The 19,711-nt window shown below is 41.8% G+C and overlaps 1 protein-coding gene across 3 annotated transcripts in view; it reads right to left on the bottom strand.

Moving 5' to 3' along the window:
- LOC126212989 (RNA-binding protein 45) overlaps positions 1-19,711 on the bottom strand; it is a 116,086-nt gene that overhangs the window by 48,211 nt on the left and 48,164 nt on the right. For all 3 annotated transcript variants that reach the window (XM_049940531.1, XM_049940530.1, XM_049940532.1), the window contains exon 7: positions 9,954-10,165. In XM_049940531.1, the coding sequence (XP_049796488.1) occupies positions 9,954-10,165 (212 nt within the window). The remainder of the gene's footprint in view (positions 1-9,953; positions 10,166-19,711) is intronic.

The raw sequence follows: 19,711 nt of genomic DNA, 5'->3' as shown, positions 1-19,711 counted from the left end.
AAAAAAAAAAACACCCTCAAACTGAGAAATGCTGCAGGAAATGACAGAACTCACATTAAGCTTAATAAAAATCTGGGTCCGTAAGGTGGACAATGGCTCAAACAATTCTATTCCCACACTGGAGGAGGCCCAAAAGAATTTCAAGTAAATGAAATAATAATTCTAAAATCATGGTAATTTAGGAATGGCCAATCAAGTTGTCCCATTACACTTCTCAGTATACAGGGTTGTGAAAAATTCGTGCACTCAGGCTTCTCTCACAAAATTTTCTCCTATGCACATTTTGGGCAGTAAACTGGCAATACTGTAATGACATATATGGTAATTATCTCTGTCACCAAATAGAGCAGTGCTGTGCAGTTGGTGTAGTGGATTGGGTTAGTATGTAGAAGGTCGAGAATTAGATTGTGAGTTGAGAATTATTTGTTTTTACTTGCGCAAAGTAATATGCACGGTATGGTACCTGGCATCTTAATTGTTACACAGATATTACAGTGAGACTTCTAGACATTTGCAGTTATGTACAACTAACACAGAAAATGAAGTACAATTGTTTTTCTTGGCCAGCTTTTAAAGAAGCCTTTTGCACATCACGGACGCGAATTATTTCGCGCCACTGCATCTACTAGATTACAAACCTGTTTTATGTGTACCCTACTCCTACTGTCTCGTGAAAATTATTTGCAAAGCACTTTGTTAGCTCTACTGGTGACAAAAGGCCCTGACGAAATGTAACAGACCTGAACGTGGTAAGAATAGTAGTCAGTATTAGTCAATGATACCAGATGCACTGGTGTGAAACAATTTGCATCCACAATGTGCTAATGGTTTCTTTAAAAGCTGACCAATGAAATTTAGTACATTTCCATTTCTGTGTTCGTAGTACGCCACTGCGAACGTTTTGACCACAATCAAACCCTCGACTTCCTGCATGATAACCCAAAATGCTACTATTGCACCAGCTGCACAGTGATCTTCTATTTGGTGACAGAGATAGTCACCGTGTACGCGATTACAGCATTGCCAGATTGCGAGTTTTTAACATTCCGAAATATGAACAGAAAGAAATTTTGTGAGAGATTTTTGAATTGCTCGTGTGTGAAGTCTGAGTGCGGAAATTTTTCTTCACTCTGTATACTGTGAACTAATAGAAGGGTTAATCTACAGCACAATAATTACATTTACAGCATAATATCCCTGAATAAGGCTGGAGTGTGTTCCAAAGTCAGTAGTAGTTAGCAGGTTTCAGCTCTAACCTGACTAATCTAAAGGGATATCCATACAGACCATAAAACTTTGGTCGCTATTGTCGATTTAACTGTAGCCTACAATACGTTACGGCTAGACGGACTACTGCTCGAGCTAAACTGAACTGTACAGTGTGCTAAGCTTACTAAACTACTGACGACTGCCTCGAGACAGTCCTCCTTTAGTCACCGAAAGAAAATGTTCGAGTAAATTGAATACGATAAAAAAATGGACTGGCCCATCAACCAGTGTTGCTTCCCCATTTATTTAACAAGATACATTCCAGCAATAATTTCTCCAAAGTTTTGCCGTCCAGATGATACTGCACTTTTAAAAATAAATAAATTATTTTAAAAAAGGATGAGAAACCACTTCAGAGGAACCGAATATGCTAAACACGTTCTACCCGATTAAAGGAACCCGGACACCAGGTGCAACTGTGGTTAGCACGGGAGAGAATTTAAGTGGAACTGACCGTCAGATGTCACGAGAGGTAGACCCACGAGGAGGCGGGCATTACTGTACTGCGAGTAGAGGAGCAGTAACAACAAAATGGGTCGGCAGGAGAGCTTATCGACTTAGAATGTGGACTACTCATTCGATGTCACCGGGGTAACAGTTCCGCCAGACACATTTCGACCCTTCCGAAGTGGACCAGGTTAACTGTCGACAACAAGACTGCAAAGTGGAAATGCGAAGGAACGGTCGCAGCACTGCACGAGGTAGTCGCGCGAGGCGAGGTGGGGAGGAGGGAACACCACGCACGACATCGGCAATAAGCAGGAGGAGTCAGTAGTGCTATTGGGTACAACCACAAATCACAGTTGGTGTGTGTCCCACACACTACGATCAGTGTGTCTTATACAATGACATTCTGCGGCCTGTAGCCGCATCCTTTCTGCACTATACCACAGACACCATTTTTCAGCAAGACAATGCACTACCACACACTGCTGCACGAACAAGTACGTTCTCGGTGTCACAAGATGTGAGCCTTCTGCACTGGCAAATCACAAGACTTGCCGTAAATCGAAAATGTGTGGAATACGGTCAAACGGTGAGTGCAGCACTGTGATCCAATGCTAATCACCACAGATGAAATTTGAAACGAGGTGAATGCAGCACGGATGGATTACACCGGAGGCTGTCATTCGCGTCTTAAATGTGTCGATGTAGGACACGTTATCAGGGCCCTCGGCAGACCCCGTGCCTACTAGGCAATGGGACACATGCTGAACAAAGGTGACTGAAATGCTAATCAATTCTGCAGAACATATTAAAGTGCTTGTCCTGTGAACATTAACATCCTATCTCTAGTTGCTTAAAAAAAAAAAAAAAAAATTTCCCCCCCCTGAAAATAAGTGTATCTACTTTTAATACCCTGTCGATTTGTAGCATTTGGCACACACATTGGAACTGTCAATGGTATTCTGAAACAGTCACCAGTTTCCTGGCACCTTGTGCAAGTTGCAAGATATCAGCTGACAGCAGGCAGTGAACTGAGAATGGAGAAGTGTACCGAGCACATCAGCTTCTAGAAACTCTGCAATAAACAAAATTGTTTCTCCCTTCCAGATATTAGGCATGGATCTAGAAAGGCTATACAGTACCTCAACATTTTTTAGCAACCTATTCTACAGCTACATCCATACCCTCCAAACCACAGAAGTACCTTGCAGAGGGTACTACCCACTGTAACACTTATTAAGGCTTCTTCCTGTTCCATCCACATAGGTAGCACACCAAGAATGATGTGCCAACTTGCTCTGCTACGTGCTTGCCGTAATTACTCTGATGTTGTCTCTACTCACAATGGGAACGATACGTGGTACGCGATACGTATAACGTAAGAACGGAAGTAAATTTCACATAATTTAACACTGCCAAGTAACACGTATCAACAAAACTTTGGCCAATCAAAGAAAGTACTGCTGCTGTCTAATACAGAAGGAAACTGTAAAAAAAAATACAGAATGAGATGAACAGAAATGACACTTTTATTTGAACGCAATAATTACACCGAAGTCAACGTGATTTATGACAGTCCCCTGGACATGAAAAAAGGGGGCACAGTTCTTAATAGGGTGTGTGACCACCACGATGGGAATGCATACGTGACAACTTACTCCCACGCTTACCAAAAGGTCGGTAAGCAGTTCCTGTTGTAGAGGATTCTATTCCTCCGCCACGACAAGTTTAGGGAAGATCTTTGATGTGCAGCAACACGTACACTGCATATTTTCATATTATGAAAGTATAAATTCGAATTCCGCCAAACACAGCACTTTAGTTTCTGAAGCATTAAAATAGAGATTGTAAGCCACTCGTGGCTTATGTCACGTGAGCTGACCAGCCAATAACAGCAGATATTCAGAGCATAGGACATGTGGTGTAGTCAGCCAATAGCAACATCACTTAAGTAGCGTGAACACACAAATTGGAAAAGTTAATGGTTTAAATTAATGTACACAGGGTAGCTACAAGAAAAGCTAATCTTTCACATATAGTATTGGTCGTTTCAGCATGTGTTACACTTTAAGATACATCACGCAAATGTGCCAGTAAAATTTTAAACAGTGAGATTAATGTCTAGTCTTCTGGGCTTGTAATTATTCTAAGTGGCTGGTACTCAATGTCTTAAGTTTTAAATGAGTGTCAAACACACTGTGATTTAAGAAATTCATTGCACATTCTCAATTGTATCATAATTAATCTGGCGTAAAAGGAAATTCCCTTTGAAAATAATGCTTTTCAAAGAACTATTCGTAATATTTTCCCGGGACCTCTCAGACACGGGTTTGTTTCAGCAGCTGCCAGAGAACGGGCGTTACTGCGCATCGGCAGCTACGATGATCTAAGAACCCCGTATGTTCGTACACACATAGTATTATGAGAGCTTCATGACGTCACAAAAGAAATATGACATTAGAGGATACTCCAAGAGCACAGGAATTTTGTGAACCATATTAAAATGCATAATCTGATTTAAAGGACACATTCGTATGTCCAGATTCACAACAAAGTAGGCCACAACCTGAAATTAAGCTTTTCAGTGTGCTTTTCGGGATGCAAATTTTTTTGGAATAACAGTACTGTATTGTTCTTTAATATGTCATACGTGGCAGAAAATGAAAATGTGCTCTTAAATTTAGTGAACAGTTGAAACTAGCCAACAGTGTGGAATGAAACACTTTGTTTCTTATAAACTGACTGCATCTGCAGAAAAGATTAATAAAATCCACGTTTATTTAGCAAACTGACAAAAAAAAAACTTCATTGTTGTGCAAGGCAATTAATGCTTAAATGCCAAAAATGTGGAAATAAAATAAAAATCAGAACAACTGAAACTAATAACATATTTTAGTCTTCCGTAATAATGTGAACGTATTTCAATTCACTCGATAGCTCCCCGCCATAGTAATACGTTTTGTTTTCATTTGATATGTGAATTGTAAACAAAGAGGAAACAACAAAGTCACTAAATGTAAACAAGGGTCATTATTCCCCTCCACACTACAACCCATACTGCTCTGCGCATGCACAAATGTGGCAGCTTGGGCGCACCAGAAAAATTTTTCTGGGTAGCACGACTGCTTCTTGCTACTGCAAGTAGCCAGAAGCGGGAGAAGGTATTGCTCCTACGCAACTCGACTGCACGTGCGGTTGAGCACGCTGGCAACTGTGCGAAACAAACTTCACGTAAACAGTTGTGACGTCGTGCTCATCAGAAGCAGTTCGCTGTTATCGAGTATTCCGTAGTCTTCATCCTAAAGCCTTTGACACATTTTGCTTCTGGCAGGTGCTTGTGTGTGCACTGCGTTTTTTTGTTGTAAATGGAGCATTTTTCTTTGCAACTTAGGTTTTATTTTGGTTTTACTCTCTTGTTTATGTTTTATTGCTGCATTATAATCCTGCAGTAGTGGAATACACTAAAAGCCTTTGTTAGACTATCGGTTCTTACCGGTCAAAATTACAAAAATTTAACTGAAGACTAAAGCAATGAAAAATTCCCAGAATTATAAAAAAATTTCCACGTTTTCGCCTGGATAAAATAATTCCCAGGTATTTACCATATTTCCCAGTTGTCCCGCAGCGTATACACCCCGAGTAAAGAAACTGGACTGGTGGTTGTACGTATTCCCAGTTTCGTCGATAAAGAGAAGAGCGGAGGAATAACCTTGGGACTCACCCCGACATGCGTACAACATTTCATGCCACTGTGGTGGTTAGTCTGGCTGTGAGTCGTCTTAGAAACTAGTCCTGTGTCTGAGCTCCATCACAATTACGCTATGCTGTAACTGGAATGATGTGTTAACATCAAATTACTTGGAAAATCTGCCACACAAACTTTCAATTTGTCGAAACATTTTACAACAATCAGTGTCTACCTCGTACGCAAGTTTTCGAGTGGGTTACTAGGTTCAAGGACGGTAGGGAAGACATCGGAGACAATCCGAAATCGGGCGGAGTTCTTCCACTTTGAAGAGAATGTGGAGAGGATCAGTACAACTGTTCGAGAACACCGCCACCTGAGCAATTTCGTAACTTGCTCGCATCAGCAAGGAAACCATTGGGCAGATTTTGCACGATGATCTGGGCACGACACAGGTTTGTGCTTAAGTGGTGCCGAGAATCCTCACAAATGAGCACAAGCAACATCTAGTGGACTGCTGTGCTGACACTCTTGAAAACATTTAAAATGACCCTGATTACACAGTGAAGTAATTATGTGTGATAACAATGAATATTCCAATACGATCCAGAGACAGAGGAACAGTCTATGCACTGGAAGAGCCCTCAGTCCCCGAAGAAGAAGAAGAAGAAGAAGAAGAAGAAGAAGAAGGCGTGCATGAGCAAATCAAAATTTGAAGGAATGACTATTAGATATCTGAGGGGCTACCTACATTGATCATGTGCCTGGAGGTCAGACTGCCAATTGAGCTTATTATGTAACTGTTCCGAAGACCCTCCGTGAATGTGTGTGACGAAGGAGACCAGATCTGTGGAAGAATCGCTCACGGATTCTTCGTCAGGACAACACGTCGGCCCGTGAAATGACGTCTGTGAAGATGGAATATCCACCGTATTCACCTGACCTAGCCCTGTGCAACTTCTCTCTCTTCCAAAACTGAAGTCTGTGCTCAAAGCAACCGGGTTCGAGTCCGTGGATGCAGCGGAGGAAAAAGCTACGAGCCTCCTCGACAGCGTAACAGAAAGAGTTGCGGCACTGCTTACAACAGTGAAAAATTCACACGCAGCAATGCGGGGATCGGGGAGGTGACTACAATGAAGGGGAGAGAATTTCAGTTGTTTTTAATAAAGAGTTAGAGCGTAAGTCCAGTTTCTTTATTGCCAAGCCTTTTATACCTAGATGTAAGACATGTCCCAGACATCCTCCCACCACCACCACCACCTAATCCAGTCCGATCACAGGCACCACCTGGTGGTCTGCAAGCTAAGCTGTAACGACTGGGCTGCGTTCTACGTGTAGGTTGTCGTGCCCCTGTCTCCACAATAGGTCACAAACTGTGGTCTACAAACAGTTGGACCACTCAGTCGCCGAGTACACTGCCCGCCATCATTTCAATGACTGCTCACAAACTCTGCCACCTGGATCCTTCCTACCAACCTCAGCTTTTCTAAATTGTGCATGTGGGAACTTTCCCTGCAATATATCCTACATTCCCGTAATCCTCCTGGCCTCAACCTTTGTCAGTCACCGTCCTTCACCCACCTAACCCTTCCCTGTTCCCTCTCCAGCACTACACAGCCTTCTATTCCACAAGTGCACCCACTGTCTTTACTTCCCTACTTCCCCCCCCCCCCACCACATCTTCCTCCTGCCCCCCCCCCCCACGTCTAACTTCTGTATGCTCCCACGAGATGCACTACACCTTCCCCCACCCCTAAAATGCTACCCCTGCCCCTCTCGCCCGAGCTGCCTATTTATCTCAACTACCCAGATTGCTTTTCCCATCAGGCAGCAGTCTCACCTCAGTGGTCACAGATAAAGGTTGTGTGTGTGTGTGTGTGTGTGTGTGTGTGTGTGTGTGTGTGTGTGTGTGTGTGTGTGTGTTGGGGGGGGGGGGTCTACTTCGACTCCTCTATATGGTGAGTAGCATTCTTTCTCCTGCATATTATTGTTATTATTCCATCCTGGATTTTTCGTTGTTTACTTGGCAGTGACACGTCATGCAAAAGTTACATCCTGCACGTAAATGCATATTTCTAGATTCCTCACTTACTGCTGGCTCATAAAACTTTTTAAGCACACTTTTTAGGGATAGTTGCTAGCTATCTTGAAACATCTGCCGACTCACATTTTTCATCATATTTGGAACATTATCCTGTGGGTGAAACAAATCTGCAACTATCTGTGCTGCCCTTCCTCATAAATGCTCAATATCCACCATTAGTTCTATTTCATGTGGCTCCTACAAACCTGAGATATATTCTATGACAGCCAACATAAGATCTTCTGTACGCTGGCTCATTTGTAATCTGACTGGATTTTCCTCGTATCCTAACAATGAACTGAAGTCTGACACCTACTTTTTATTTCATTAACAACATTGTAAAGCTGGCAAATTTGGAAGATTATATACAAGCATATCCATTCCATTAAAACAATAATTTCAAATCCTGAATGACAACAACTCACTTATATACTTAAGGTTTTGAATGAAATATGGGAAATTTGCAATCTGGTAAGTTCTAGGAAGATGCTTTGTAAAAGTGAGACCACTTATTAACACTGTAAACAAATCTGCAGTCAAATATCTTTAACATGACTTACAAGGTAATTCATTCTATCAAATAAAGTAGCTTTAGAGTTGAAACTTGTGTAGAGACAGTAACAAAAATAATTAGGTAATTTAATACAAATCTGCTTATTTTAAAAGTATATGTTTAAAACTCATATTTTACAGAAATTTGTACAAAGAAAGCAGTGTATAAAATAAACTATGTTAGGCATTTACTTCATTATTGTAAAACTTACTGTCAGCTAAGTATATGACAACATGTAGCTTTTCGTTATCTCTCTGCAACAGCATTAATGCTAATAACAAATCTGTCAAAGTATTTTTGTGCTTTTACAACCGGCCACACAACTCTGTTGTTATACATTTAATATACAGTTCTGCTAAAAAGTTCCTGGATTGCCTAACCAGAGACGGTCAATTGAGCTTAAGTGGCTATAGGCTCCTAAGACCGGTCCATTTTGGCTGAAAGCAAAGGATAATCCTACAACACGACAAATGCACATATCCATACAGAACTGTGATCTACAGAGTCCTGAAGAAATCTTCAAATGAAATACCTCAAGAGACACTACTAGAGGGCAACACCCAATAATACTTTTCATCCACACTGCTACAGCTTATGTTTCAGAGTGACAAAAAAAAAAAAAAAAAAACTCCCTATAAAAAAATGGCTCTGAGCACTATGGGACTTAACATCAGTGGTCATCAGTCCCCTAGAACTTAGAACTACTTAAACCTAACTAACCTAAGGACATCACACACATCCGTGCCCGACAGCAGGATTTGAACCTGTGACCGTAGCAGTCGCGCAGCTCCGGACTGAGCGCCTAGAACCGTGAGACCACGGCGGCCGGCGACTCCCTATAAATTACACCATGGGTTTCTGGTCTGCATTTTTACACCAAATAGTGGCAAACGGGGTACCAAATCCACCAGCATGAGGACTAGGTTTGTGAAAAAAATTACTTAATTTGCTTGAAAGTAATCAGAGTAATAAAGCAAAACTGATTTGATAAAAAAAAAAAATTGAAAAATTTCACAAACAGCTGCTCTTACCTGCGTAAATGAAGTGTAGAAAAGCTCATCTCTTCAAAGACTGGCCATTTTGCACATACAAAATTGCATAGGTGTGATATTTGATTTTTTAAAATGGCTTTCTTCAAATTAAGTACTAATTTTGGACATTTAGAGAACAGCTTCCTAAACAAAACTTAAAAACACACTGATCAAAGGTTTTGTCTGAAAGAAAGGTATAAAATAGATTCAAGAAACATCTGACATACATTTAACCTTAGCAGTAGCAACACATTTTCCGTAAATCCAATCTTCCCCCTCACCCCCCAAAAAGAGAGAAAGAAAGAAAGTTAAATGTTATTGACTTATATCAACAATATTCTTTTTAAAGAGGTACTGACCTGTAAGTAGACTACAGACCCCAAGAATTTCGTTTAGAACACTTTTAACAATATGAAGGCACTTTCAATAATGTGTACTAGCAACTGTACCATGAAAACCACAAAGGTTTTTTTGAAATTGAAATATTTGTTAATTGCTGTTTACTTTTGCTCTTAATATACTTTTTAACGAAGTACAGATGTGTAAGATAAGTCCTGAACCCGAAAATACTGAATATGACATTCACAGGGAAAAGTGCTTGTCTACTATTAAGACTTAAATTTTTGGGATAAGTGTAACTGAACATTTTAAAATATTTCTGGAATCCTGTAGAAGAATTCATTAAACAAAATAAATATTTTTTTTCAGAATTTTGTAATATAAAAAAGACTCAATGCAACATAAAACATTGGGCATAAAGTTCACACACGTCACGAATGACACGACTTTATGACGCAAGCAGAGGTGTTACAATAAGAGAGGGAAAGTAAGATCCGAGATGCCCGAACATCTGGAATTTGCACGTGGCGAGTCTGTCGCACTTACCAGGTTTGATTTTGCCAGGTGCAAGCCCGGCAGCCTGTATGAGCGACGTGGCCTGTGCGATCGTCTCCGCCAGAGTCGCCAAGTCCGGGGTGAGGGCGGCGGCCGCACTCACCGCGCCGACACTCCCGATGCCGGGTGACGCAGTGCCCAGTCGGGGGGAGCTGGCCGCGGCTACTGCCGAGAAAGGGTCCCTGCTCGCCGACACGTGGGACCTGTGTCGACACGTCCGGTCACGTGTAAGAGCCGAGGAAAAATCTAACACTAATCTCCTAACATACACTGACACTCAAAACTCATAGTACAACGTGGCTCCTATGCCACTCCGTTTGTCAGTGATACCGAGTAGTATTTTTATGTATTCAACTTGAGAACTGAAACTTGCAACACACAGTATACCCAAATTTATCAATTTCAAGTTCATCACAAATAAATTGACACTCCACTATTATGAAACTAAAGAGATCAAGTTTATCGCTGGTGGTTCTGATGCGGGTATCTTTCTCCTGATTTGCACAGACTGAAGAAGGGAGATGCACGAGGCATTTAGTGCTGAGGAGAGGTAACATTTTCTCATCACTTACATGGAATCACACCTCTAACATAGCTACAATTATGTTCAGAAAATTATTTGTTGCTGGCACTGCAATATGAATAGTCGTGTTTAATTTGCAACTTTCATTCTCTGAAGACAACTTGACTTGAAGACAAATAAAATTATTAGCAAAAAGATGTTCTATCTGGGGAATATGTGTAAGCCAATACAAATTAAAATGGGCATTGTCAAGCAGGTAGGTTCTGCAACAAATGACATATACTTGCAAATGAAACACTTATCATTGATCACTGTTTGGATGCCTTGAGCTGCACATGTAAGAAATTTGTGGAAAATTGACAGTAATAGTCATCTGGAAATTGAATAATCTGTCAAAAAACTTGCTGCTTTATTAAAGTTTCTAATGAGAACACTGAGGCGATACAGTGCGTCCGCCAAGTCTCTCGTCGTGTAGATATCTGCTCGTCTCACCTCGTGGGGCACGGAAGGTTGGCAGCACACACTTTTCAATTTACAAGCTAGGGACCGGGGTTCACTGCTTGCGGCTGGTGTTATGTTGGGAGTTGGGATTCAACATTATTACAATTAAAATAATGAAATTAATTAATTATATTAATTACAATTAAATACACTTTACTCGACAGTATCACAGTACGAGTTGGAAATATTTTCCGCTTTCTTGAAGGCACAGTTTGACACATTTACATTTATTTGTGAACATCTTTATCAGTTTATCTATTGCCTCTGATTTATTCCGATTCAAAAATGTTTTAGCTGCACCCCAAAGGAAATAGTTGGGTGGAGACAGATCCACCGAGTGTGGGGGCCAGAGACCTTTTGTAATGGCTGTCTCCAAAGATTTCGTCTAAACATCATAGGGACTGGAGCACCATATGAGCAGCAGCACTGTCTTCTTGGAAAAATGAATGTGACCTCATTTCCATTCGCCAGGACAATAAATGGCTAAATTATCCGAGAACAGACAGAAATCAGAAGTGACAGCAGTATTCAAAAAGGTCGGCCCCATTATTTGTGTTCGCATTATGGCAACCTACATTAAGATTTTCTCTGTGTGCAATTGTTTTTCTCTTAATTTACACGGATTTTATGACGACTAAATTTGTGAATAAGGTACGATATACAACACCAACTCCGTGTCGCTTAACAGATCACTGGAACCATTCACAATACGTTACTCGTTTCGCACGCATACAACGTAATTGTTGCGCAGCAGTAATTTTATACAGATACATCCACAATTCTCTTTTTACAGCTTAACGTGCTGTCATACGAGAGAGTTTAGCCTCTCGCGATAATCTCATCACCAATTTTGTCGGACGCCACAACGTGCTGTCCGAAACGTCATCGAGCTTCCATTACGCTATAACTGTGGGCCTACCAGTTTGCAGTGTATCACGAATGAACCTTTTGTCTGGAATTTGCAAATCAAATCGTGTACAGTATCACGATCTGGACACTTTGAAGCAGAAAATCAAAATTGCAGCCTCACATGCTCCGTAAAGTTTGCTCTCTGCCCGGAAAATGTCTTCCACTAAAAACACAATCTGCAATAATAAGTATTCTCACTACACTCAGCTTACACAAGAACTAGACCATAACACAACGAACAGCTGCAACACACACACACACACACACACACACACACACACACACACACACACACACACAAATAACCCAAACACTGCAGGTCCACAGAACACGTGCAAGCGAGACCAATTTGCTGCCAACCGTGCGTCACCCGCGAGGCGAGATGCGTGAGGCTCGCCGCTGTGGAGAGACTTTGCAGATGCGCGGTACTAACAGGGGATGTAGATGCCCGGAAGACGAGGTCAGATGTCAATATAACTTTGTATACAAACACACTATTGGTGGGTACATAAATGATTAGAGATGCTATTCTCTGTAAATGCAGAATGGCCACAACAGTGCGTCAGTGTTATTATTGGGCCCGTTAGGGTAGGTAAAAGGTGCGAATGGCATCAGAAGAAGTATACCTCCGTGAGACAGCATTATCACCATACAACGGAGTTTAAAAGGGGCCCTCTCGCAGGTCTCCATTCGACCGACTGATCAAATTGTGTAATATCCAGATTTGTAAGCCGTCACATGTGACAGTGGGAAAATGGCAGACTGCACAGGAAAGTGAGGGCAGGCACACTCGTCATCAAGGTTCCAGCTGACCACACCCGACAAGAACGAGGGAGGATCACGGTACTGTGTACGAGCACATCTTTACCTCTTCACAGCTGCAGGTGCCGTCTGAGAACTAACAGATTTTCTGCGAAGTTCCGCGTGTCGTCCCATCGGTCACAGACTACCGGCAGCTGGATTAGGGAATTAATGCCCCAGATGTAGGCTACTATTAACAACAAAACACAAATGGCTGTATTCGGAGTGGTGCCACGACCGGTAAACAGACTACTGACGAACAGTGTCAACGACGAAACAGTTTTGAAATACTTAGAAGGAGAGACAGCATTGGTCGTATTTTTTTTTTGTTTTATTAACCGCAAAATCGATTTTCGGTCACTTAGTGACCGTCCTCAGTGCTGTAATATACAGTTTAAATTGGTAGGCACTGGTGTCAACATGCTTAGAGCGATCACATAAACTGAGGCCTCAGTTTATGTGATCGCTCTAAGCATGTTGACACCAGTGCCTACCAATTTAAATTGTATATTACAGCACTGAGGACGGTCACTAAGTGACCGAAAATCGATTTTGTGGTTAATAAAACAAAAAAATACGACCAATGCTGTCTCTCCTAAGTATATCCATTACCTGGTCGTGGTGCACAGGACACTCCACGGAGTCGCCAATCAATAAGTTTTGAAATATCCCGGATGACCGTCATCAGTGAGTATAGTGGTGACCTGGGAAGAAGTTCCATTCTTCCATGTGCTGGAAAGGCACAGCAGTGTTACTCCTGGTGTTACGGTACGGGGAGCCATCAGGTACAACACCAGGTCACAGCTGGTAGCGATTGAGGGCACTCCGACGGCACAGCAGTACGTCTCCGACACTCTGTGTCGTAAGAGGGCAAATTGGAAAGTCTTTCCCCCTGTTTTTTACTAGCCAAAGTAAGGCATGTACAGATAATGGCAAATACACATCCTATACTATGTAGCTTACACTATTTTTCACACAGACTGGTTCACACATTTGTTCCACAGCAGTACTAAATTTGAGAAGCCTCTGCGGTAGAATTTGTCCGGCTGCACCTCGTGGCAGGAAATCCGGCAGGAGCAGTCCTTGTCTATCCCACAGAGCCATTAACATCAATTTTTCAACAGATGGCACTGAACAAATTTTTTTTGTCACTAGTGAACCCGGACATTTCCACAACCTGCTCCGCCGCTCAGATTCCGGTGCGAAATGCAGTATCCACGTTTCGTCACCGGTAACAGTGCGGTCCGGTAAACTTCATCCTCCTCGGAGTACTGTTCCAGACGATTCAGTGAAGACACGATTCGCTCGCCTTTCATCGTATCATCAGACTGCTCGAGCAACCACTGACACGAACCTACCCCGAGGACCCATCAACGGTGTGGAAAGCACTCCCGTACGATACGCCGAGCTCCCGGGAAATGGCCACGACGTGCACACACAATCTGTTTTCACCGTCACAGCCACACGGAAAACGTCATCGGTCAGTGACGAATACGGCGTGCCCGACCCCTCACTGCCATGCAAAACATCACGGCCTTTGTCAGACACACCACCACCACCACCACCACCACCACCACCACCACCACCACCCCACTCAAAGCGAGGCAATTTTCCCCGTACGTGGGCTGCATCTCACTGTCAACCTCAAAATGCATTTACCCCTCGCTCCATAGAAAATGACTCGCACTTCACTGATCTAACACCACGGATGCATGAAGGACAACCGCCACATTTTAACAACTGACAGCAGCGCCGTGTGGTAGAGCTACCGGCAGATAAGACTGGCACGAACCGATAAAGGTCTAATGTTGCCATTGGATATGTTAACTTCGCATTTATAACCATAATTTTGCTTAAAAAAAAGAGAGAGGAGGAGAAGAAGAAGAAGAAGAAGAAGAAGAAGAAGAGAGAGAGAATAGGGGGCAAAGACTTTCTGATTTGTCCTCTTATGTTCCCTCTCGTGAGAAAATATTTTAGTGCCATTTTTCATACACAACTAAGCTCATATACACTTAGGACACTGTGTACGAACTGCCTGCTCGATGTCTAAGCACTCCCGTGGCATGTGAGATTGTCAAAACTGTCCCGAACAGGACATGTGTGGAACCAGCTCTGACATCAGCTCCGTTCCAGTGTCAGTATCTGAGATCGAGGGGCTGTTAGGACAGTTTTGGGCCAGCTTACCTCAGGAGAGACAACAGGTTTGTGAAATCCTTGCCAACTGAATCACTGCATGCATCCAGGTCAGAGGGAGTGCAATGTCGCACTGATAAGTGGGCTCAATCTGGAAAGCTCTTTATAAATTTGACACAATATTGCAGAAAAAAAAATTCATGTCAGGTTATTAACGATGAGGTGTATTCGAGGCATAATGAGAAACTGTGATGAAATGAACATTTATTTATGGATACATTCCTGAGTGTGTTAATAAGTTATCAGACTGAAGTTGTTACACTTACAAATTCTCTGCTGGTACTGGGAGGCCAACATCTTTTGTGTAGGATATATATGATGAAAATATGAGAAATAGTCTAGAACTGAAGCAAGGACACATATGAATGTTACTTTTCTGATTTAACAATGACAGTGGAAAACAAACCATATTATCATTTAAAAAGAATGGTGACTTTTTTAATGCAAATCATGTGTACGAATTCTGGAGAACATGGTACCAGGGAGCAAAGAGCAAAGCAGCTGTTACAAGATACGCACAGTAGCTGCATGTGTAACCCGTCTCTAGTATACACTGCCCTATGGCAGCTGCAGCTCGATCTACTTCACATGTTTCAAATCTTAACAGTTAGACAAGCAAATGTAGGAGCCATTTTTGTATGCAGTCCCCAATGATTTTTGTTTTCAAATTGTGATCGAATTTGTCTCTACAGCACACATTTTGCGCACAGGTTAGGCGCAGAAAACTGTTGTTCTAATTATACGCTGTATACCGAGATAATATTATTATTTATGTACTTTTTTTCGTAATTATTGTGATGTTTCCTTTCAAAACCACTGTGACTCAAGCATAGCTGTGACAAGTTGTTTTATTTCCAGTTACACACGATACACTCTCACAGAATAAAGGCAGAGGAAATTCTGGTACACCTTTCGGAAGGCATTTCTTTTGATGCCGACTCAGATTGTCAGCAGGAGTTAAAGTGGAGATGTCACGTTAGCCGAAGACAGTGATCTCGATTTTTGAATGAAAAAATTAATGTTGTCTTGCATTACTTCAGAGAGTTAGAGCAAAAAAGCATTAGCAAAAATGTAAAAATTTTGTTCATGTTGGAAAACATACAACAGAAGCAAAGCATCTACCAATACGTGGCACCTGACTGCACTGTGTACACTGTAGCAGAAAGAAAGAACCTCACAGTACCAGCCAGAAGTGTGCTCTCTGTCAAGTAGCCCTATGTCTAATTGCAGAAAGGAACTGCACTTTACCTTATCACAAAAATTAACAACCGTAATAAAATGGAACACCTACAGTAGTCCTTACGATATTTATTATATGGCTGGCGGATTCGGTGCTTCAGTACACCACCTTCAGGCCTTAACTGATGCCGAGGGGGTTAACTTTAATCGTACTCACGATTCCTCAGTAGCCGACATCTATGAACCGATTTTCGCAGACTACCTGTAACGATAGTGACTTGTCGCCAACTGTGAAACACCAACTGGAGTTAACTGCCTCAACGTCAGTCAAGGATTGAAGATGGTGCACTGAAGCTGGTAGCCACATAATAAATAACATCGTAAGGATGGCTGTAGGTGTTCCATTTTATTGCAAGGGTGGTTTGAAAAATTCTCAGAACGGAATAGAAAATAGTACTTGCATGACAAACTTTTTATTTTTCAATGTAGTCTCCTTGTAGATTAATGCACTCGGTCCAACAATGTTCCCGTGTCTCGATCCCATCTCAAAAATGAGTTTCCTCCAGACATGCAAAGCATATGTCAACTCCGAATCTTCATCCACCGTGAAAAATTTTCAGTTTTGGGAAAAGATGGGTGTCTAACAGAGCCATATCAGGTGAATTAGGTGGGTGTGGTAACAATTCATATCTTAGCTCGTGTAATTTTGCCACGGTGGTGGCACATGTGTGCAGGTGTGCATTGTCTTGATGGAAAATGAGTTTCTTCCTTCCTAAACCTGGCCTTTTTTCATGCATCTTTCGTTGCAATTTGTCCAGAAGGTTAGCATGGTATCTTTCAGTAATTGTCTGCCCAGTGGGGAGATAATCTACAAACAGAATCCTCTTCGCATCCCACAACAGTGATGCCATGACCTTTCCCGTCAAAGGAATTGTCTTCGCTTTCTTTGTTAGCGGATTGTTTTGTCTCTGGGGTATAGTAGTACACCAAAGTTTTATCTGCGCTCACAAACTGATGCAAAAAATCTTTTTCGTTTCTCCTAAAATGGCCAAACATTGTTCCGATATGTCCATTCTCGTGAGTTTTCGATCCAGCGTCAAGAATCGTGGCACCCATCTTCCAGATAATTTTTTCCATTTCTAATTCTTCAATTAAAATGTCTTATACCGTTTCAGATGAGCTCTGGCAAGAATGAGCAATTTCACACACTTTCAATCGGTGATCCTCCGTGACCATTTTGTGCACTTTTGGAATTAATTCTGTACTAATGACACCTCGGCCGCCCACTGCACGAATCATCATCTAAACTCTCCCGACCAAATTTAAATTCATTTGTCCATTTGGCAATAGTTGAATATGAAGGAGCAGAGTCGCCCAGTGCATTCTGGAAATCAGCAAGAATGTCCTTTGCTTTCATACCTTTCTTTACGAAGTTCTTAATCACTGCCCGAATCTCTATTTTTTTCCATCTTCGCAAATCACTACGCGGGAACAACAACAGAGCCACGTCACCGCCACAGCTCTCTTCCAAGAGCACTGATGTGGCACGTGTTTACAGGCAACAGTCTAATGAACATCAGTGCCGACCTCTGGTGGTGATTCTGAGAACTTTTCAAACCACCCTCGTACATAAGTGAATGGCCGAAATCAGTCGGATGGATGTAAAAAAAAAAAAAAAAAAAAAAAAAAAAAAAAAAAAAAAAAAAAAAAATTTAATGATATTTCATGCACAGTGGCTACATTTGAAATCATGGTACAAATGGCTCTGAGCACTATGGGACTTAACATCTGAGGTCATCAGTCCCCTAGAACTTACAACTACTTAAACCTAACTAACCTAAGGACATCACACACATCCATGCCCGAGGCAAGATTCGAACCTGCGACCGTAGCGGTCATGCGGTTCCAGACTGAAGCGCCTAGAACCGCTCTGCCACCTCGGCCGGCCATTTGAAACCATCCCACACGTTTTCAATTAATGTGTGTAAGATTTGTTTTTCACATTGTTCTGTCTCAATGTATGTCAAATAATCTAATGAAAACAAGAAAACTACTAAGAAAATTTAATTTTAATATTTTGAGTCTGAAAGAGGTATACGTCTTATCTCACAGAAGGCAACGATGTCAAAACTACTTACTATACCTTGATTCTACCTCAGCTCTGACCGTGAGATACAGAAACCCTTCAGACAGCAGGCAGTCAGGGTATATGAGGCCTGCCAGACCTCCAGGGTGTTCTGTGCTTTGTGACATCCGCATTTTAGTGCCCCCACTAAAATAATCAAGTTCTCTGTCAACATTACATGTGCCATTTGGAAAAGATATGCCTGCCTCACAGGTCTGAAAAGCATTCCGAGTACGGGCAGAGACGACACAGCCACAGCATAACTTAGCTCACATTACACGTGCTGCCACAGCCGATTTCACCACATCTGACACTAACCTAAAGTTGTGTTACGTATAGTGGGAACGGGACGACACATTTCACATCAGTTCACTAGTCTTCTGTAGCTAAACTGCTAACAGCAGATCGAGCGTGCCGTTATGCCGAACTCGCAGCAGTTTGTTTTGACCTGAAGCTTACAAGTCACTTTTCCAATTTTGAAGACTTGTATTTACCAACACACTTAACCTAAATATTAATCACACAGCAAAATTAGGGTTACAATGTAAAAAACACTCGAGTACAACATCTAAATCTACATCTGTGCTCCATAAACTGATATGAAGTGCGTGACAGAGGGTACTGCCCACTGAATCAGTTATTAGGGCACCTCCCTGTTCCAGTTATGTGTAGAGTGCAGGGATAACGAATGCTTAAATACCTCTGTGTGCCCCGTATTTAGTCCAATATTGTCCTCGCAATCGCTAAGGAAGTCGTATCTAGGGCTTCGTAGCACGTTTTAGATTCCTCACTTAAAGCCAATTCTTGGAAATTTGTAGCCAGGCTTTCTCAGGATAGTTTCCACATATCTTCAAGTGTGTGCCAGGTCAGTTTCTTCAATATCTAAGTGACACTATTCCACGGGACAAACAAACTCGTGACCGTCAGTCAACTCTGGCCCACCGATACTCTAGTCGTACGATACAATATTTTTACGGTGTGTGAAGTGAACAGTTTTACATTTCTGAACATTTAAACTAAACTGCCTACCTATGAATCACTTTGAAACCTTATCAAGATATGACTGAATATTTAAATAACTTCTTACACACAGTACTGCATTATAGATAATGGCATCATCTGCAAAAAGTCTGAGGTTACTGCTAGCATTGTCTACAACGTCATTAATAAACACACGAACAGCAATGTCACTTGAGAAAAGTGTGAATCAGGTTTCACACAACTGATGTGTTTTGAACGTGCCAGTCAGGGTCATTAGACAAGATAACATTATAAAAGTAAGTGTCAATGCCTGGAACAGAATTCAAATCTCACTTCTAGTATCCTGAGCACTCTGTCATAACATGTAACTGAAAGACAAAACTTCATAGTGGATGTGCATAAGTGTAAGGGACACATTTGTGGGTGTCAACAGAGGGAATCTGTATTTTCCACAGTACAATACACAATACTAAGCCCAAAAAACTCAACTTTAAGAACATCCGAATGGCAGGTGCCAAAATATTCAAGAAATGGTGG

The sequence above is a fragment of the Schistocerca nitens genome, chromosome 11, assembly GCF_023898315.1.
Source record: "Schistocerca nitens isolate TAMUIC-IGC-003100 chromosome 11, iqSchNite1.1, whole genome shotgun sequence".
NCBI lineage: Eukaryota > Metazoa > Arthropoda > Insecta > Orthoptera > Acrididae > Schistocerca > Schistocerca nitens.
The sequence above is the reverse complement of the archived record's forward strand: the minus strand, read 5'-3'. Positions and strand labels throughout refer to the sequence as shown.